At 50.4% G+C, this 21,468-nt stretch overlaps 1 protein-coding gene across 1 annotated transcript; it reads left to right on the forward strand.

Moving 5' to 3' along the window:
- The first annotated feature begins 10,139 nt into the window (after positions 1 to 10,139).
- On the forward strand, positions 10,140 to 19,563 carry TAT (tyrosine aminotransferase). The gene is made up of 12 exons (XM_020788331.3): positions 10,140 to 10,297; positions 12,913 to 13,164; positions 14,162 to 14,266; positions 14,640 to 14,707; positions 14,926 to 15,084; positions 15,242 to 15,380; positions 15,967 to 16,019; positions 16,458 to 16,610; positions 17,078 to 17,206; positions 17,855 to 17,938; positions 18,140 to 18,238; positions 18,940 to 19,563. Exons 2-12 carry the CDS (start codon positions 12,930 to 12,932, stop codon positions 19,081 to 19,083), a joined length of 1,368 nt encoding a protein of 455 aa, XP_020643990.3. The 5' UTR covers positions 10,140 to 10,297; positions 12,913 to 12,929; the 3' UTR covers positions 19,084 to 19,563.
- The last annotated feature ends 1,905 nt before the right edge of the window (positions 19,564 to 21,468 follow it).

Consider the following 21,468-nt stretch of genomic DNA (forward strand, 5'->3'; position numbering starts at 1 on the left):
GGGTGTATGTATGTATGTATGTATGTATGTATGTATGTATGTATGTATGTATGTATGTATGTATTTATTTATTTATTTATTTATTTATTTATTTATTTATTTATTTATTTATTTAATATCCCGCCTATCTAGTCAACTCAGGACCACTCTAGGCAGCTAACAAACAGAGGATAATAAAAGTAAACATATATAACACAGCATAAATAATAAAAACCATTACAAAGATAATGGTTCTTGTAGGTTTCCAAGATCTAGCCGCCTAGAGTGGTCGGAATAACCAGATAGGCGGGCTATGTATGTATGTATGTATGTATGTATGTATGTATGTATGTATGTATGTATGTATGTATGTATGTATGTATGTATGTATAATAAATAAATAAATAAATAAATAAATAAATAAATAAATAAATAAATAAATAAATAAATAAATAAAGTGGGGGGCGCAAAAGCCACCTTGGGGGACGCTTTGCCCTCCCGTGGTTTCCGACTTCTCTAGTAGCTGCCTTTCCAACAATATTCAAGAGGCAGCGTCAGGTCCCCACCCCTCTTTGAACCACGCTGAAGGTAAGGTGTACCTGGTTGCAAGGTGAAACCTTTGAACACACACACACAGAGAGAGAAAGAGAGTTGACATCCTGAACCGTGTGATTTATTACCGTCCTCCTCCTTTATAGCAGCAGGATACAGCTGTATCTTTATGCTCTTGAAACCTTTGATAAAGACGAAAACAATCTCAAACAACCCTGCCCAGCTCTTGCAAACCGCAAGCCCTTGGCTTGCTTTAGGGAGTCAACCCACCTCATATTTGGTCTTCCTAATTTCCTGCTGCCTTTCCGCCTTTTCCCAGCACGATGGTCTTCTCCAAAGAGTCCTGTTTTCTTTCAGATCCCAACTCAGCCATGAAACTCACTGAGTGGATGATGTTGGACCGGTCATGACTTCTTAGTCTACTTCCTTGGGTTGTCATGAGGATAAGTGAGGAAAGGAGAGCCATGCATGCCTTTCTGAACTCGCTGAAGGAAAACCAGCATAGAAATGCAAGTAGTTATTTAAAATAAAAATTCCTATGTCCCCTGCCCTTTCACCTAGACGGAGAAATTGTTTGAAAGGTACTTAGCCTCTAGAATCAATGGGATAGCTTAATCACTTTTCTATACAACTTGTTCATTTAATAATTCTGGAGAAATCATGGAAAACTACTAGGGACTGCACAAGCACATCCATATGTCCATATATTCCTGGGAAACTGGACAAAATCATGAAAGGAACTTTGATTGCAAGAACCTCAGCATCGTCTCTAAAGTTCATACCCACTCCTCTGTGATTCTAACCACCGTCGTCTTCTCTCTCCTTCAAAGGAAACAGACAAGGAGGAATGTCACATGTGGAAAGCCAAAGTTACAATAAAAATATTTGAAGCTCGATTCTAAAGTCCTGTCTTGAGGCAGGGACCACAAACCGATTCAGCCGGATCTATTTTTGGCTCGGCGGTTGAAATTTAAGAACTCTAATTCTTCGACAAAGACATTATTCATTTTTTTACTGGCTGCTACAAGAGTAGAAAATAGCTGTGCGCTGGCCAGGCTGGGCAGAATCTGGAGAATCTGGCAAGCAGGAGAAGTTCAAATATCAATGCACGCAAGTGGATGGATGAAGAAAGTGGCTACGCAAGTCCTCTTTTTGAAAACATGGATCTACTTTGTTTTTGACCCACCCTGGAGGGTGGGAGGGTGGGTGGATTTGTTTTCTATTATCACAGCCTTCCTTTGGTAAAGATTTCCCTGTTATCAGCTCTCTCTTGCTCCAAAGCTGATGTAAGTCCTTGGTGCTTGTTGTGTATATAGTCACTCTCTGTTTTCCCCCCCTTGCTCTATATTTATTCTCCTTTGTTGTCGTAGCATCTGTATCCAATTTATAGAATTAAAATAAGAGACCTTGGCTGATTGGGACAGGAGATAACAATTAACAGGGCCTAGTGGGGGCCTTTAAAAAAACAACCCCCAAATAGGAAGGGACAGAACCCAGGTAAAAGCTGTGGAAATCTACTGATGAGGGTTATCTCAAAATGAAGATAACCATCTGACATGTCCACTCCAGGGGATGCATGAAGGTGCCCTTTTAGGTTCAGTGGCACTAAGAGTAGCGCACAGCACTAAGTGATGCTTATTTCACCGCATCTGAGACATTTGATGAAGTCTAAAACAACAAAGCCGAGGCTATCCTATTTTGGGCGCAACACATGAAAACAGGATTGTCTGGGAAAGACCATCATGCTGGGAAGGGTGGAAAGCAGCAGGAAAAGAGGAAGATCCAACGCGAGATGGATTGGCTCGCTAAAGGAAGCCACAAGTTTGAGTTTCAGAGAGCTGAGCATGGCTGCTGAGGACAGAACAACCAAAAAAATGGCCAAGAAATTCCTGCGATGCTGTGGCTTCGGTTCGCCAACACCTTTCCCATGTGGGATCAGCTCCTTTCTAAAAAGTGTGCTCCAGTAATTGTGGAACACACCACTGGCTTTGAGCCCTAACTCTTATAACCCCTCCTGGAAAACCACAGCTGGGGGGGGGGAGGATGCTGTTTTCTGTCTTCCTGAGCAGGTAAAGGTAAAGGTGGGAGGGACCCTTGGTCTCAGGCCTGTGATTCATCTTGTACTCTTCATAAGAAGAGTTTAAAGAAGGAAAGCTTTGGCTGAGATTTAAAGCACCTCTGATCAAGCACCAGCCTGGATGGAGCCATCTTAGCAAGGGGCAGTGGGGCAAAGGAAGATGGAAAAATACCATGTCAGCACGAGTTAGAGATAAGCACAATACTTTGACTAGCTGTTACGGAAAGAGGCAGACACTTTTTTCATTTATGCATTTCTTATGTTTATATCTGCCTTTTCAGCAAGGAGCTCAAGGGAGCATCCATGGGCATTTTCCTCTTCATCATCCCAAGGCCCTGTAACGTGGGTGAGGCTGAGCCAAAGGTGGCCCAGTGAGCTTCAGGGAGGAGCGGAGATTTGAACCCAAGTCTCCTAAGTCCTCCTCTAGCATTCTAGCCGGTGGACTAAGCGAGGTCAGGCTGTTTATCTCAATAGCTAGCGAGATAGGTACGTGTGCACACATTCTTGGGTCCGGAACACAAGCCACTTTCAGATGAGTCTGGTCTATTTATCCCCTGCAGAACCCAACCTGGAAACCTTGAGAGGTCCGTTTCACAACAAGGTTCTCAAAATTAAGGTTTTTGACGCCTTCTCCCCACTGATGCACAATTCCTCTCGCAAGCATCCAAACCCCGTCCTCCTTTCTTTCTTCCTGATGAACCTCCCCAAACACTTAGAGCAGGGAGGAAGGCCCAGGTCTATATCTCACCTCCAGCGCCTTGACTGGTTGTGGGGGGGGGGTAAAGCGTCTACTTGCTCGCTGCCCCCAGGCTTCAGGGGTGCCTGCCCTGAGCCATTCCGTGGGCCACTTCCTCCGTGGTCTTCAAGCGAGCATTGAAAATGCAGCTCTTTCAAGGGTCTTTTGCTCAAATCGCTCTTTTACATTGAGTTTCCTCTGCAGTGTTGACTGTAAGGTGGTGTAATGTTTAGCCTGATAGCCTTGAAATTTTCTTTCTTCTTTTCCTCTCTTTTTGGATTTTGTTTTTCCTTCCTGCCTTCCTTTATGGATCACCAGATTTCATTCCGGTGGCCAGCTCTTCTGGAGCTCCTACTTCTGGGACATAGAGGACAATGCCTAAACCTTTGAGTCAACACACACACACTCACACACACAAATATTTGAACATGGTTCTCTAGGTCTAGGGAAACTAGAGCATAAGCAAAGCCAAGAGCTTCTGCCATGGGGCGGTATTATTTCCTCTGCCCTGGCGTGAAGGGACATGGTTCACACCGATGGTTCACACTTAAACACTCCAACGCCCCCCACTTTGGCCGGTGGCTTCTTCCCATGCTTGAACGCTGCCCCACCTGTAGAACCCAACTTGGCACATAGTGAAAAGGTGACACCCTTGAGCAGAGAATGGACTTCCTGTTTCGGTCCCAGCTGCAACGACGTCAATTTGCCAATCCATTGCTCTTCCCAGAAATCCGTCTGTGTCACCCTCCTTTGTTCGCTTCATCAGTGACCTTGATGACAGCTGCATTGGTATGTCAATCTACGTCTGGTTAGAAAAAATACCTCCATGGCATTTGACATCGAACATGGAAAAACCCAATTTTAAAACCCAATTAAAAACATGGCTGTTTATTCAGGCCTTCCCTCCAGCCAACTCTTGATTTTTTTTCTTACGTTTCCTTTTTATCTTTACTGCTGTTCTTGTTTGATTATTATGTATTTGTCTATGTTTTATTATTTGATTTTATATTTGGAAGCCGCCTAGAGTGGTCCGGTGGGCCAGATAGGCGGGGTATAAATTAAATAAATAAATAAATAAATAAATAAATAAATAAATAAATAAATAAATAAATAAATAAATAAATAAATAAATAAATAAATAAATAAAAACTACTTTCCCCCACCCCCTTTTTTTTGAGTCCAAGATTGGTGAACAATAGTTTAGAACAGTGATGGTGAACCTATGGCACGCGTGCCACAGCTGGCACACAGAGCCTTCTCTGTGGGCACACAAGCCATAAGTCACCATAGAAAAATACTTACCCCATCCTCTGATCCCGGATTTCGGCACTCCCCTCTGCTGGTGCAGTGGTCCAACGGAGGGGTGCAATGGAGACCATTACCAGTCTAGTCCAGTGGGAGGTTGGAGGACCGGCAAGTATTTATTTGTTAATACTGCTCATAGGGGGGGAAACACACACACCAAGCATTTAACCCTTGCAGTGCAGTAGCAGTTGTTGTTTTTTTCTAAACTAAAACCTCAGCATTCAGGTTTTAATTGCAGTTTTGGCACTTTGAAATAAATAAGTTGATTTTGTGTTGCAGTTTGGGCAGTCAGGCTCAAAAAGGTTCACCATCACTGGTCTAGAGTTTGCTTCTGCCTCCCGTTATGTTCTTCTGAGTTGTCTTTCTCTACTGGGATATCACCTATTTGATGATGACATGATCCTGAAAGTGGGAAATGCTCCTTAGGATGGCCTGCTTGGTCATTCGCTCGAATTGACCCCTGGAAAAGGGCCCAACCTTTGCACAGCATTTCATTGACTTTCTCAGCAAATGGATGCCTTCGCTCCTCATGTTCTGTTGTGTCGTCTCCTGAGGAAGGAGCAATAATTAACTAAGGAAAGGCTGGAAGCACGATCAGATAAAAAAGATTTTTTTTTCAGCTCAGCGTTCTTTTCTCAGAAATGGCCAGCCAGAAGCCTGTAGGAATTCTATCCAGAATCGGTCTTCATGCAATAGGTTTAGCCATGAAATACATGTGGTTATATCCTCAAGTAACTCAGAGGATGGCGTTAACGTTGGTTTGTGTCTCCTGTGCAGAATACAGTGTCTCTGGCTGCACGGAAGGAAGGAAGGTATAGAAGCCAGGAGTAAAGAGGTTCTTGGGATTTCAGGAAGTGGCCATCAATAGGATGTAAGGGAACTGTGCTGGGCCACACCAGCCTTCTGTCTTTGCAGTGACCAACAGATGATGACTGGGAGACCATTAGCTGGTTGTGAGCCCAAGAGTGTTCACCATCTTGGACTCCAGCCACTGATATTACAGAGCCACGTTCTCTCTGGCAGGTGGCTGGAGAGCTCAGTGGTTTAAGTCTCTGGCTGTGGAGCCAGAGGTTGGGAGTTCGATTCCCCTCTGGGCCTCCTGGGGGAAGAGCCAGCCTGGGTAGCCTTGGGCCAGCTGCACAGTCCCAGAAATACTCCCATAGGAAGGAAATGGCAGATCCCTTCTGAGTACTCTCTACCTATGAACCCCTTAGAAGGTTTGCCATAATAGGAATTGATGGCACCCAACTATATTATATGATTATGGTCTTTGGTCCTGTGTAGGAAGTGTATCCTTGTGGGTCTTGAAAAGCGAACAGATTTTATTTGGTGTACTTTTTTGGCCCGCTGACAAACTGTGCTACTGTCCATGAAAACTGGCGCTAAATAGAAAAATAATGTCAAGTCTTCCCAGTGCTACAAAACTCTGGGTGGTGTGATGTGTTGGCTAGCGGCCAGAGACGGGAAGCAGCACTTGAAGGAATGCTGGCCTCGTGTCTGAGACACAGCTGGGTTTGCTGAAGTATTATTGCACAGGATTTGGCCAACCCGAAGTGGGGGGGGAGAGAGAGAGAGAGCGCCAGGCCAGCAGGGCCAAGGGAGTGGCAGGGGAGGAGAAAGAGACGAGGCAGCCTCTTGGGCTGACGCAGGCGGCAGTTGTGCCCTTGGCAATGGGGTAAACATTACACAGCAGAAGAAGTGGCATGTCAGAACGGAGCCCCTGAAGCCAAGGGAGTAAAGGGGGAGTGGGGCCTCCCCCACCCTCCCCTTGTTTACCTGGCTCTCAGCTGCTTCAAGGCCGTGGGGGTGAAAAGGGCAGAGGCCGCCTTGCCAGCGGATGGGAATGCCAAGCCACAGTCAAAGACCTCTGATGAAATCCATCAATATTGACTCTGGCTTCAAAGAGGACCCGGGTGCAAGGGGAAGACCATCAGGGCTGCTGGCCCTCCTCTTCCCAAGCCTTGCCTTCCTGTTACACAACCGCTCGGACGAGGAGAGTCTGAAAACACAAGTCATTGTGTGTCATCCCCCCCCACCCCACTGAGAAGGTGCAAAGTGCAATGTTCCCCCCTCAACACAATGGACATGGGTTAGCCCCCTTGGCTGATGCAACTGGGCAGCGGATGGTGAAGTGTGAGGATCAATCCGGGCCCAGGGGATTAGTTAAAAATTAATTACAAATCACATTTGCTGCACAGGTGAAATATGCTAATGATGTCCATGACAAAGAGGCATAAACAAGTACATCTGTGGTTTCACCAGCTTGGTAAGTACTGCCATGGTTATAGTTGTCTTCAACTCCCAACCCAGCCTCCTGTGTCTTTCCTGTGATTCTCCGCCTTTAACCTTGTTATCTAACCCACCATTTCATGTGCTACAATATGCTTAGGCAGACAGACAGACAGACAGACAGACAGACAGACAGATAGATAGATAGATAGATAGATAGATAGATAGATAGATAGATAGATAGATAGATAGATAGATAGATAGATAGATAGATAGATAGATAGATAGATAGATAGATAGATCATCTATCCATCCATCCATCCATCCATCCAACTTTTCCTCCCACAAGCTCGGTGTGGCACATGCAAGACCTCTCCCTCCCCAATCCCAATCAATGACTGGACATTTGGACCCGGGTCCCACTCCAACCCTTTAAAACCACCCTCGTTGCATGGCAAGCAAGCAGAGCCCAACGCCCGGGCTGAGCAGGAGGCAATGACGGGAGCCAGGCCTGGTTTGGGTTTGGGTTGGCCGGGTTCAGAGCATCGGGCGAAGTCTCAGGGAAGGGCTGTCTGCCTCCCTGGGTTTCTGGGTGGAGGGGGATTTAGCGGTCTCAGTGTGAGTCGTACCGGAGGGAACGTTTGCGCTCTCTCTCTCTTTGTACGTGAAGTGGTTTCAGAGGACTATGGGCTTTGTCTCTCCGCCCACTTCCATCTGGTTCACTGGCTCCCAAAAGAGTTTGTATGTACCTTGGGCATCCCAAAAATCAAATACAAAAATTTCAAAAGAAACCCAAGAAAGAGAGGGCGGGGAAATGGCTCGGAAAGTTGCTGGTACAGGCGGACGTTTGGGCCCATCGTGCCCTTCGGAGTAAGTCCCAGAACAGAGTGCCTTGTGCCCCTTTCCATCATCAGCTGCTCCATAAGCCCTTTTGGACACTGGCCCAACCCCTTGTGGCATCGCAAGGCGCTTTGCCTCCTTCCACCCTGATCTGGGATTTGGCCTCTGTGGGTCGGATGCTGAGCCGTCATCCTCCAGGGCTACCCCTGATATGCCGAGTTGGCAGTGCGGTGGCGACATCTCGGACTCCCCATTTGTTCACAGTTCAGGAAAAATCAGGAAAAGGCCACATGGTCCCCAAAACAATACAAGTGCAGGAATAGGTGGTGCCTTTATTGGGCCTCTGTAGAAACAAAACAAAACAAAGCAAAAAACAAACAGCAAGCTTTCCATGATGTCTCATCTTCAACAGCCTGAAGAAGATGAATTATTACCAAAAGCTCGCTGTTTGTGTTTTGGGTTTTTTGTTTTTGTTTTGTTTTATTTCTTTAGTGGTCCAAAGGAGGTATTCCCTGTTCCACTAATCTATTCAATGATTTAATTTAGATACCACTCCACTAACATTTATATCCTGCTAAATACACCCAACGACCCAGGATTCTGCCTACCAAAGTGGGTTCGGTGGTGGTCCCCAAAGGGCATGGCTGGTGGCCACCCTGGAAGTTATGCTGGTATAACCGTGATGTTTTTGGGGCAGAGAAGTCGAAGGGCTGAGGGGGGGGCAAGGACCCCTCATGCCCAACGGCACCAGCTACCTCGCTTCCACTGCCAGCCTTATGCAACTTGGCGGGTGGCTTGACCCACAGCTGGCCGAAGTTCCTCCTGCCGTCTGACGGTTTGCACGGACTGGGCGGGGGCAGGGCATGACCTCTGGCCGAGCACACAGTGTGGGGCAAAGGGGGAGTGTCTCAAGGCCATTGCTGGAGCTGCAGCCCCACATAGGTTGGTGTGTGCACGTGGAGAGAGATGGTTCGAGCTTGAAAGTGGCCAGGAAATAAGAGTTAGGCCTCTTGACTGGGTTGGCAAGAACACCCCAGAACTTGGGTATGGGGCCAGCGGGAGGGGGAGGGCAGGTATCTGAAAGGGTGCCCATTGAGGAGGTAACCAGAGAGAGGTGTTAATGGAGTACGTCAACCTATTTCCCAACTGGGATCCATGCCAGCTGCAGGACCCAGTGGGTTCCTTGGTGCAGAGACCCTCACGGGGGGGGGGGGGGGAAGGAGGAGATACTTAGGGCAACAGAGGCTGGGGAGGCAGCACTGCAGAGCACATCAGAGACTGGCCCATCCTGCTAACCAGCAGCCAACCTGAGCCTTGTTTTCGAGGCTAGTATGCAATTATGTAATGGTGCCTTATTAGTGCCATCACATTCCATCCCAACTCTATTGTGCATCCACCCACCGGCCTGGCTCATCCATAACCCTCTGCTGCTTTAGACTGAGATGGCTGTTCTCTCACCCAAAGGTGGGGGGGGGAGCCTAAAATTATGCCTAGAGATTTCAGAGAAGAGAGGGGCAGATGGGCAGGTAGCCAGATCTGGCTGGAGAAGGGCATCAGAGCTGCTGTTGCCCCTGTATGGGCTAATCCTCTTCCCTGAAGCTTCCTCAGTCCTGGCTTGGTGTTCCTGCAGTGTCTGCCAGGGACCCATTTGGGACTGATTACCCAGCTTTGCAACGTGGAGGCAGAGATGATGGGATGAGGCCAGACGGTTGCATCAGGCTCCCTTCATATGTGGGGACTGCCAGATCACATTATGTATTCATTACTTTCCCCCTCCCTCCTTTCCTCCAATGAACGGAAGACAGTGCGTGGGGCTCACCTCTTCCCCTTTCCTTCTTCACAACAAGCCTGCAAAGTAGGTGATGCCGAGAGAGAAAGAGAGAGAGAGATTTCCAAGCCCACATATGACACCCCAACATTTGGAGACACTCCCTCAACCCACGTGTAAGCATCCCACGCCTTCCTCTCCATCCTTCTTCAGGGGGGTAGCCATCCTGTTCTCTTTGGCTGTGCTTGACCCTAGGACTGGTTGGGGGGGGGACGGGGTGGGGACACATTCGTTTTACCTGCCAAGACCAAGCTTGGGGTGGGTAGGTGGGACTCTTCCCCCACAGGTTAGCTTCTTCCTTTCTGAGCCCTTCATTGTTGCAGAGGAAACCTCTGAAGCAGACGTTGGGGTGGGCACAACCATGAGGAAAGCAGCTTCGATCCAGGTCCTCCTCCGAAAGAGTTAACCTGCAGGCCATGTTTGCTCCAGATGTTTGGAGCCAGGCCTGTGGGGCTGGGGGTGGGTGTCTCCAGCTTGGTGGGGGGGGGAGGAGGGCATCCTTCCCCACCAGCCAATAGCTAAAGGCCTCCAGGCTGACACCCTGTTCTTGGCGAGAGATCTGGGATGGGGCCCCGCTCCGGCTGCCGGCTGCCTGTCACACATAAAAGGGTCCTGCTCTTATCTAGCAGACTCTGATCTTCCACTGAGCTAAGCTGGACCAGGCAGAGAGAACTCTCAGGGACACTGGAAGATTTTTCTCACCCGTCTCCTCCATCACCTTCAGCTTCAGACACCTTTCCGGGCATCAGAGGTGAGTTGCCGGATTTTTGGGGGGGGGGGGGCATGGAGTCAGGACAGGGGTGGCCTGCTTAGCCACACGCAGGACCTTCCATGGAAACAAGGGCCTCGCTGTTACGGAATTGTTCGTTCCGTCCTGACTTGCTTTGGGCCCCACTGTTTGAGAAAAGGAGATGATCAAGATGGTGGTGAGGATGATGAAGAAGAACCATGACAAAGTGGCATTTTTCCCTGTTGAGGAGAACGATTGTACATTAATCGAGAGACACCCGGAGACACACACCCCCGTCTCCCCATTTCTACGCAGTCCTCTTTGGAGACCAGGGGTGCCCTACGGCTCAAGTAGGGTGTTTTTTGGGGACTACTGTGCCCAGAATCCCCCAGCCAGGGAGCTATAGTAGTCCAAAAAACAAAAACAAACCAACAACTCACAGCCCAAAATCATTTCCAACTTCTAGGCTGACTGGTACTCCTGCATGGTCGGTCAATGCTTGATGTGAGTTAGGGGGGAGTGGGTGGAAAAGAAAAGCACACCCCAACTCAAGGATGCCCAGAACGGGGGAAATGCCCTGGAAGAAGGAGGCCAGCGGGTCGGCCCTTGGCATCTGAGCAGGCCAGTTCCAGGAGGAGCCCATCCTGGGATGGTTCTTAGCACTTCCAGCAGCTTCAGGTCAGCGGCCAGATCAAAGAGGGAGAGGTTACCTCTGTCTGTCCGGGCATCTCAGGTTCACCAGTTAAGTGTCCTGCTGTGGCTTGTGCTTGTTTTCCTTTTTTGTGTTGGGGAGAAAGCAGCAGCCAGCCCTGAGATGGTTCCTGGTGGCTCTTTGCCACCCCTCGACACGTGCCCACAGCAGTCAAGAGATGGTCTGCCACGTCTCCTTAGCATTTTTGTGATTAGGGATCAGAAAAAAAAATTGGAGCGGAGCCAGACCAGATCTTAGACATTTTCCTCTCCTCTCCTCTCTTCCTCCTTCTCTCCCTCCCTTCCTTTTTCAACTACCCCAACACTAAGTTTTAATGCAAAGCAGCCCCACTTCTGCAGATGCATCTGAGCTTACGCCCCCACCCCAGAAAGGAAAGGAAAGGAAAAGGGGAGAGTGTCTAAGGTGCCCCACAGCTCTGTGATATTTTGCGGGTTGGTTCACTGGTGGGTTGCTTGGTTGTGTGCCATCGAATTGAACTTAAGGCAGCCCTCGTGGGGTTTTCTAGGCACAGTGCTCAGAAGTGGGTTCCCGATCCCTCCTTCCATCCCCAGCAACACTGGCCTCCCTGAATAGGGAGATAATGTTCAGAAGCAAACGGAAACCTTTGGGAACCCTCTCAGCAGACATTCCCACTTGCCACTGGTTTATTGAACAATGGAGCAAGACATGCCATTTGGGGCTGTGCATGGATGTGGCAGAAGCTGCTTGCACCTGGTGTTGAGTCGCCACCTTATTTTTGTTGCCCAAAAGGGCATCAAAAGGGCGATCTTCCCTCCACGTCCCTCATTCACGGGTATCTTTCTAGACTAAAGGCAGGCAGAGAAGAAGTGGGTAAGCCACACCTCCACCTGCCCACTGCCAGCTCAGCCCCTGGACATGACCCCACTTGCGGTCAGACTCTGGTGCAAACCCATACAGACTCATTGTAGCAAAACAGAGTTTAGGGGAGTTGTTTTTCCGAGCTGAAACTTGCAGAATTTCCCAGACAACATGGAGACAATTCTCAGAGCTACTGTAAAAAAATATAAAGAAGTTTCCTAAGCTCTGATTAAAGAAGACTTTTTAAAATGGTTTTTTCCCCCTTTGTTCTTAATCTTCTGTAAACACACCTGATTTTGCCTAGAGGAAACCGAGAGATTGACGAGAAACAGCCGAACATACTTTGCAACATTCTTCTTTATTGTGATTTAGCCTGTCTTTATTTGCAGATTATCTCATCAATTAGATTTGTCATAGATAATCTTCCAGCCTTGAAGCACTCCTGGATCGGGCTCTTAACCACTCTTGTACCAAGCCCTTCAAAAGGGAACTCACAATCTCCTTTCTTCTCTGTCATTAATAGGTTAGAAAGGGGGAAAAAATGAGTCCAAGATTCACAGGTGGACAATGACTTTATTAGGGTCAACTATGAATTCAAAAATATGCAGAGTTCCAGGTTCCATAGAAATTCCATGGTCATTTTTTACCATCTAGGCTAATGAAAATTCTTGGGAGGGCTAAAAAAGGTGCATGATTTTGAAATTAGTGTTGCGATGTGCTGCCTGACTTAGGGTGACCCTAAGAAAGGTTTTCTATATGGTTTCCTATTGCTCGCCCCCCCCCCAATGAGTTTCCCTGGTCAAATGGGGATTTGAATTCACATCTAGTCTAGTACTGTACACCATTATGGCTCTCGGTAAATTTGTACTTGAACTTAATAAAGGCATTGCCCACTAGTGGAGTCTATCTGGGCAACACAGATTGGGGCCCTTGGAAAAAGGTTCTGCCCCGGCACTGCCAAATAGTGCTTCCCTCTTTCCAACCTCAGTTCTGGAAGGAGGACCTCCCGAAGCTACTGGACTTCAGCGGGAGGTTGTGAGCGGCCAACTGTGACTGCAGCAAACCGTGGAGGCCTTCCAACCTTCTCCACGTCTCTCCTCTGCAGGCTTTCCTTTCTCAAGGATGGACTCGTACCTGATCCAGGTGAACGGCAATACGACCCTGCCCTCCCTCCTTGATGTCCACGTCAATCTGAATGGAAAAGCCCCTTCTCTGGGCAAGAGCAAAGGCCGGAAGCCCCACTGGGCAGTCAGGGCCTCTGACATGTCCAAGCGGACGTTCAACCCCATCCGGGCCATTGTGGACAGCATGAAGGTGGAACCCCACCCAGAGAAGCCGTTGATCTCTTTGTCCCTAGGTAAGTGGGGCAGGAGAGGGTAAGGCAGACTCCCTCCGGGACTTGCTCTGCCTCAACCATGTGGGTTGCTGCTTCTTTGGCCCTTCTGGTTCCTGCCAGGATGTTAGCGGGAAGGAACGGGCCTCCACTAAGAGACAATCAGGGGACAATTTGCTAAACATTTCCCAGCCCTTTATCAAAATTAACATTGGGACCTAATTCTGATCACATCACGCCTCTGGCTGCCTTGTGCCTTGTGTTGCTACAGCAGCTCCCACAGCTAGAACGTTTGGCCAGATTAAAATGTAATTTAGCTGCTGACGCCCCTCAATCCCCTTCCCCATATTTTTTTGCAACAATGCTCAGCCTGATGGAGTGTTCTGAAGGGCTCACTTCCCCCCTTTCCCATTCATTCATTCATTCATTCATTCATTCATTCATTCATTCATTTCCCCCCTTTCCCATCCATCCATCCATCCATCCATCCATCCATCCATCCATCCATCCATCCATCCATCCATCCATCCATCCATCCATCCATCCATTCATTCATTCCATGTTTGCCCCACCCTTCTCCTTAAAAAGGACCCAAGGGGGCTTGTATCATTAGAAGACAATATTTAAAGCTTAAAACAGTAAGCGTATCCATATTCTAAAGGTTCAGACAAATACCACACTCAAAGATGGTCAACAAAAACACCAACATCATGTTCAAAGCAGTTAGTCACAACAACCCATTTAAAAAAAATAAAAATAAACAACACTCAGGCAGGCAGTAACTCAGGGAAAGTTTGCCTGAAGAGAAAGGTCTTTGCCTCCGTTCGGAAGGACAGCAAAGACGGAGCCAGCCGGGCCTCCCGTGGGAGGGAGTTCCAGAGTCTGTGGGAGCAGCCACAGAGAAGACCCTCTCCCGCGTCCCCCACCAAAATGCACTTGTGAAGGTGGTGGGATCGAGAGAGAGGCCTCTCCTGATCATCTATGATTTGATGGCTCAGCTCTGATGTTTGTTTTTCTCTAGGGGATCCAACCGTCTTTGGAAACCTTCCTACGGACGATGAGGTCATTCAGGCAATGAAGGAAGCCCTGGATTCCCGGAGATACAACGGCTACGCCCCTTCTGTGGGTAGGTCCCCAAACCCTACACAGAGAGGAAGCTAGGGGTCAGCCAAACAGTTGGGGAGAAGGGTCCAGTGCAGGCATTTCGGGTGGGTGGGCTTAGAGGAGAAGGAGGCTCTGCCTCCCATGAAGGATTTCCAGGGCCAGAGAAGGAGGAGCTGGAAGGTTCACGAGAGGACCTCCCCGTGGCTGCCGAAGGAGGGGACCTTTCTTTGGAGCAGCACCTGCATGGCCCTCCTTAACAGGAGGACAGTAGAGCTGAGCGGGAGGGGAGAACACCCAAGACTTTGCCTCATTAGCACTAGAGTCACCCCATTTTCAGGATCCTGGGAGATGTCACAGAGGCAGGGCCCCCCTTCATGTGACTCTTGCCTACACAGGGTACCTGTCTGGTCGAGAGGTGGTGGCCAAGTACTACAGCTGCCCAGAAGCCCCTCTGGAAGCCCAGGTAAGGAAGCCAGCTGGCGGGTATGGGTAGTGGAGGATAGTGGTGGTGGCATCTTTCCTCTTCCCATCATCCCATCCTAAGATCTTGGAAGGAGAAGCTGAGACACAAGATTCCCCTTTGGTTAGATAAAGGTGGTTCTCACTTTATCTTTGTTGTCTCGCGTCCCAAAAGGGCCGGCTTCCCCACCCCAAAAACTCACTGCTCCTCCTTCTTTGCAGGATGTGATCCTGACCAGCGGCTGTAGCCAGGCCATCGAGCTGGCCCTAGCCGTCTTGGCCAACCCCGGGCAGAACATCCTGGTGCCACGCCCGGGATTCTCCCTCTACAAGACCTTGGCTCAATCCATGGGCATCGAAGTCAAATTCTACAACCTCTTGGTATGCCAGTGGGTGTGGGTGTGGGTGGCAGGGGTACCCTTGACTTTCCTCTCCTGCCCTCGACCGTTTCAGGGCAGCAAAGCAGGAGGGCTGCTCATGGTAAGGGCCCCCTGCTAGAGGGGACGCCGTATCCTCATGCTCTTCTCCTCTCTGGCAGCCAGAGAAGTCATGGGAAATCGACCTCAAGCAGCTGGAGTCCCTGGTGGATGACAAGACCGCCTGCCTGGTGGTCAACAACCCCTCCAACCCTTGCGGCTCCGTCTTCAGCAAAAGCCACCTCCAAAAGATTCTGGCCGGTGAGTCTCCTCTCTGTTAGGATCCCTGGTGTCCAACGCCCACGCTGAGTTCAGGCTGTCCTCCAGCTGCTCCAGGCTAGGCATGGGCCGTGCTTTTGCTTCAGGAAGCAGGGGGCAGAGAGAGAGAGAGAGGACGAGGGGGGGATCCAAGGGCCACGATGGGTCTCTTGCTCCCAAGAAGGCTGGCTTGTACTTCCTGAGCTTGCCAGAATCTTGCTGGGCAGCTTGGAAGAAACCCCTTATTCAAGGTGACTTCTCTTCCTCCGGTTTTTGGGGTGGTGGTGGGGTGTTCTGCCTCATGCCCTGGAGCTGTCATGGGCCGCCTGAAGCTTTACCCAGTTCCCTGCACACTAGAGGCCCTCACAGTGTAGGTGCCAACCATGGTATCCTCTCCCTTTCCAAGGCTTGGGTGACTTGATTTATTTTATTTATTTTATTTATTATTAGACTTTTACCCAGCCCCCCCCAGACAAAGTCTACTCGGGGCGGCTTACATACATAATAAAAACACAGCAATATAGCAAACGTAAAAAAATCATCGGAAACACATTCCCCCCCTGTTTCCCCCCTTCTTTGTCTTGCTCAGTGGCCTCCAGGCAGTGCATCCCCATCTTGGCGGACGAAATCTATGCAGAGATGGTGAGTGACATCAATGCAACGGCGGTCTCTTGGAGCAGGTCCCCAAGAAGCCTCCTTCCACAGAGTCCCTCCTGCTTCCTGGCTGAGCAAGAGTGTAGCTTCTACTCCTCTCCCTCCTCTCTGGAGGCTGCTGGCTCCCAATTCAGAAGTGCTGTGAATCTGGTCCAGGTTTTAGGTCTGCCTTTACCGGAGCTGTCCAAGGTGCTGAATGAGACCTAGGCATCCTAGGGAACCTGCTGTAAAGTGCTGTAAAGTGCAGGCTGAAATCTGGAGTGGATTCACAGAGACGGCTACCACTAGCCACCCCTGGACAGTTGGAGCCAGCTCTGGCCCAAAACATCCCCTTTGAAGAAGGCCTGATTTTGACACTCTTGCCCTCCCAGCCGGGAGAGTCTTCTCTTCCTGAAAAGCATTGACGTGGCCGTCCTCTTTCCCCAGGTGTTTGAAGATTGCAAATCTGAATCCCTGGCCAAGCTCAGCAAAAACGTGCCCATCCTGTCCTGCGGAGGCCTCGCCAAGCGGTGGCTGGTGCCTGGCTGGAGAATGGGCTGGATCCTGATACATGACCGCAGGGAGATCTTCGGGAAGGAGGTGAGAAAGCCCGGCTTGGTTCAGCAGAGGCAGATAGATGGCTGACGGGGCAAACCGGCCAGCCAGAACACCACCTCCTGCTTCCAGTCGAGGAGGAGCTCGTTGTAAGGAACAACAGGGCAAAATTAAGATATTAATCCTTGCCCCCAAATCCCATTCCTCCAAATCTCTGACATTCAGGCACACTTTGTGCTCAGCTAGGGGTGGGGAGGCCACGCAGAAGGACACCCATCTGTGGCCATGTGTCTTTCCACCTGCACATCGCTCCGAGCGTCCTCCTCCCCATGTTGCTTGGCCCAACCTTCTGCCTTCCTTCGTGCAGCAGTAGACCTGCAGAGCCATCAAGAAAGCACTGTGACTGATGATGATAGCAACCCACTTTGCTTGCAGTGGTCTTGGCTACTCTGCCCTCCTGGGAGCAGGCTCAGTTCTTTCCCCGACAGCTAATGTCTTGGCCGTTTTTCCAGATCCGGGACGGGCTGCTGCGGCTGAGCCAGAGGATCCTGGGGCCTTGCACGGTGGTCCAGGGAGCCCTCAAGGCCATCCTACACCGGACCTCCCCCGAGTTCTATCACAACACCCTCAGCTTCCTCAAGGTAAGTGGGTGGCTTCCCTTTCCAAGAACACCGGGCGATCCATGGGCTTGTGCTCCCGTGGAGTGGAATCAAGATCGGCAGGCAGGCAGAAGCAGAGGCTGAGGAGCGAAGAAGAATTATTGAGGATCACAGGAGCTCTCCAGGGTTTCAGGCAGACCCTTGTGGAATGTCCGGGATCTCTAGGGCTAAATGTAGGGTTAGGGCTAGGGCTGAATCCATGGACCCTGACAGGCTGCTGCAGGCAAAGCAGGGGCTCCACCACGGAGTGATGGCCTTTCCTTAAGACAGAAGAAGAAGAAGGCCATGTTCCTTCCACCGAGTCAGCTCCTTTGTTCCGTCTATCCTGGGACTCTCATTTCTGTCTGTCTGTAACAGCGTCTCCGAGTGAACAGGCAAGACTCTTCTTTGCTCGCCCTACCGGGAGATCCTGGGAGCTTGTTAGTAAGCAATGATTTGCCATTCCAGGTGACCCCCCAATAGCTTATGCAGGAATAAACATGTACATGGATTAAGGCTGGAAAGGGCTTCTGTGGAAGATGAGGATCTAGTCCCAGGCAGCCCACAACCGATTTCACATCTTGCCCGTGCCCTAGGAGGGCAGCTGTCCCGACTCCGATCCTAACCCTGTTCTCCTTTGGCCCTTTGCAGTCCAACGCGGCCCTCTGCTACGATGCACTTTCGGGCGTCTGTGGACTCCGGCCCGTCCGGCCCTCTGGGGCCATGTACCTTATGGTGAGTGGCCAGTTGGAAGGCCAAGGATATGGGGCGGATATTACAGCCCCCTTCCTGTGCCGTCCCTCCTCCTTGTGCTTGCGAGACCCCTTGGAGGGCGGCAGGGGCCCTTTGGAAGTCGGCCAGGGGGAGGGGAAGCCGAGGGAGCCCCTGCCAGCCAGGTACCCTGACTCTCGCTCCTCCTCCTCTTCTCTTCCACAGGTGGGGATCGAGATGGAGTCCTTCCCAGAGTTTGAGAATGACGTGGAGTTCACAGAGAGACTCATTGCTGAGCAGTCCGTCTTCTGCCTCCCGGCAACGGTACGTTTCTTTCTCCCCACCCCCACCCCAGAGCCTTCTGAGGCCTTCTGGAGGTCAGATGGAGCCGAGGGGCAGAGATCCATTCTGCCTCCCCCCCCCCACGGGGACCCCGTGGCCTTTTGCCCTACCCTCTCCATGCCTGCCTTTTGCTAGCCTTTCCTTGGGATCTCTGGCCATGCCCTGGGCTCAAAGGCACAAAGCGTGCCCGCCACAGTCCATCTGCCCAAAGGCACAGCCCCCCCTCCGCCCCTGGCACCCGGACAACAGGACCAACCACGGCCATCCGTCAAACTGTCTCCGGCTGCCTCTGGATTTGCTTGGCCAGCCGTGGAGAATGGCTTTTTTCCGTGGGGCAACGGCACCATCTGCACTCAGAAATTCAACACAGAAGCGGGGGGAGGGGGGGGAAAGAGTTCTTCCCCAGCCCTTTTACCTGAGATACACACACAAAAGTGAACTCAGGGTGCTGTGCGGCACCATCTAAGATCTCCCCTTGCCCGCGACCCCCCTCTCTTGAGCCCAGCATTAGCCTCAGGACCTGACACAAGAGGGAAACGGGCACCCAAGGGGTCTCTGGGCATTTGCTGCCCGTGGGGAAGCGAGGAGACCGTGAGCAAATCTGGCCCGTTTTTTATTTTTTAAAAAAGAAAGGACACGGGGCTGTTCTGGTTCCAACGCTTTGCTCCTGCTTCCCTTGGCAGTGCTTTGAGTACCCCAACTTCTTCCGGGTGGTGCTCACGGTGCCCGAGGAGATGATGGTGGAAGCTTGCCAGCGTATCCAGCAGTTCTGCGAGAGGCACTACCAAGGCGGCGAGGGAGCCCCGGACCTGGAATGCGACAAGTAGCCGACGGCGCCTGCCCTTCCGCCGCCTCCTCCACTCCATCCGCATCGGGTTGCGCATGCCATGTGTTTGCGCCACTGAACCTGAAGCCCTCCCTGACCCCCACCCCACCACCTCCTCCTCCTTTTGGCACAGAGCTGTGATGAGGGAGCATCCGGTGACACTCCTCTCCGGCCGGCGCCCACTCACCCGGGCCCAGCGTGTGCCAAGGAATTCTAGCCAGGCTTTTCCTGGCCATGGGTTGCTTGTGACCACTTCCGCTGCTGCCAAAGAAAAGGTTGGTTGGAGCCCAGGAGAAGGAACCTCACCTTAGTGCCCTAACCACTAGTTCATGCTGCCCGGCCCTTCTGCAGAGTTGGGGCTTCTGTAGGCGATCATATACCTCCGTATCTTCACACACACCCCAAACCCACTTCTCCTCCCATGCTTGTTTCAGGTCCATAAGTTATTGTAACTTTTATATGAATAAATGCATGAAAAATATCTCGGCTTTGCCTGGGATCGGCGCTCTTCTCCTACACGTATAACTCTCTTCAGCAGTACTGCCAAGGAAAGAAAAGTTACTGATTTGCTGCTTTCCCACAAACGGGCTCACAGTAAACGTTGCTTTTCAAAACACATTCACCTGTCCGTTATCACTAGTCCTAACCAGGGTAAGCTCATCGACTTAGCTGGCTTTTACATAGGCGTTGCTTTACCGTTCAGCCCTCGAGTCAACGGTCGGGATGGGAGGAAAGAGGAAGGACTTTTTTCATATAGTATGTCCGACAAACAATGAAACAAGTAAAGAACAAAGACAAACATTGTGGTGAAGCTGTCCAAGCTTAAGGCAGAGCAAACCGAGAAACAACAGGAGCGAAACTGACAACACTCTCCCCCCCTAGTTATGAAATATTACTCCACGAGAAAAGAAGCTGAGCATTCAGCTTTTTATGAAGTGCACATTCCAACAGCTAGATTTACTTGATTTTATATTAGCTTTTATTTAAAAACGTTTGATTAAACTGTAATGAATGGTTTTACCAGTTCCACCCCTCCAGTGAGCTTCCATGGATGAGCCAGGATTCAAACCCAGGTCTCCTGAGTCCTAGCCTGTCACTCTCTCCACTATACCATGCAGGGCACCCCCAGATCTTAATAATAATGATAATAACTGTGTGTTGTCAAGCCAATTCTGACTTACGGCGACCCTTTTCAGTGTTTTCCAGGTACAGAATACTCAGAAGTGGTTTAAAAATTCCCTTCCTCAGTCTAGGGGGCTCCCTGGGATGGTGCAGTTTGCCCAAGGCTACCCAGGCGGGCTCTTCCCCCTGGAGGCACAGGGAGGAATCGAACTCCCAACCATCGGCTCCGCAAACCACTGAGCTATGCAGCCAGCTGCAGGTCTTAATACACAATGATGGACCTCAGTCCTGCTGCTTTTGAGTCTTGACCAGGGAGATGGTGAGGATGCTCCAGCCTGGCTTTCTCCTTTCTCTTGGCTGAGCAGCCAAAGAGTCGAAGTGGCTGGAGGACCGGGGCCAAATCAAGCCTTGCACACCTTGTACGGTTGTGGCCGAGTGGAAGGGGACCCTGTGTCTCATTTGGCCCAACTGATACAGGAAATCTCAAGTGTAAAGCATCTCTAACAGATCACCCACCTTTTCCTTCTGAGGTACGATGGGAGGTCACTCACCAAGCCCAAGTGATGCTGGATTCGAATTCCTGTCATTCTCAGCTGCCCTAGACAGTGGGGAGTTGCTAAGAGTTCATCAGCCTCGAATGGGGGCCCCGTACGCCAGCCCCATTCTAAGAGAAACCTGCACAGGGGTAAACCAGGCCAGGAGGTCTTGCAATAGATCATGTTTTAATCGGCAGGTATAATTGGCTGGATAGCTCAATGAGTGAGGTACCTGGCTGTGGAGCCACTGTTTGGGAGTTCTCCAGTGTGTCTCCCAGGAGCAGACCCAACCTGTGTAGCCAAGCTGCTTACCTACAGAGCACCCCTAGAAGAAGGGATGGGGAAACCGCTCCTGGGGGCTTTGTGCCAAGAAAATCCTGGAAAGGATCGAATTAAGTCAGGACTGGCTTGGTGACACACAATGACTATGGATTCCAACTGTCCATAGGGAGGCGATGATACAAAGGCAAGCAGGAGACAGGAATGGACAAAAAGCCTTACTCTTAATGCTCTACAACCTGCACTGTGTCCTGAAATGCAAAGCTTACTTACCTCCCCATGACCAGCCACCAAGGTTACTTGCCATTGGTGCAGCAGTGAAATCTTTTTCGGAGACTCTTCAAATGTCCTTTACTTTCCAAGGCGGCTCCACTTCTAACTGAGAGCTGCCTTCTCCTCTGCTTCTGCGTCCAGGCTTCTGGCTTGCAGGGCTCCAGACGATGGGCATC

Source organism: Pogona vitticeps, chromosome 10, assembly GCF_051106095.1.
Source record: "Pogona vitticeps strain Pit_001003342236 chromosome 10, PviZW2.1, whole genome shotgun sequence".
Classification (NCBI taxonomy): Eukaryota; Metazoa; Chordata; class Lepidosauria; order Squamata; family Agamidae; genus Pogona; species Pogona vitticeps.

Excerpts from the sequence above, each read along its gene's own strand:
- TAT (XM_020788331.3), top strand. The coding sequence starts at position 12,930 with ATGGACTCGTACCTGATCCAGGTGAACGGCAATACGACCCTGCCCTCC. Across the intron at positions 16,020-16,457 it reads ACGAAATCTATGCAGAGATG|GTGTTTGAAGATTGCAAATC; the intron begins GTGAGTGACATC and ends CTCTTTCCCCAG. Across the intron at positions 17,207-17,854 it reads ACACCCTCAGCTTCCTCAAG|TCCAACGCGGCCCTCTGCTA; the intron begins GTAAGTGGGTGG and ends GGCCCTTTGCAG.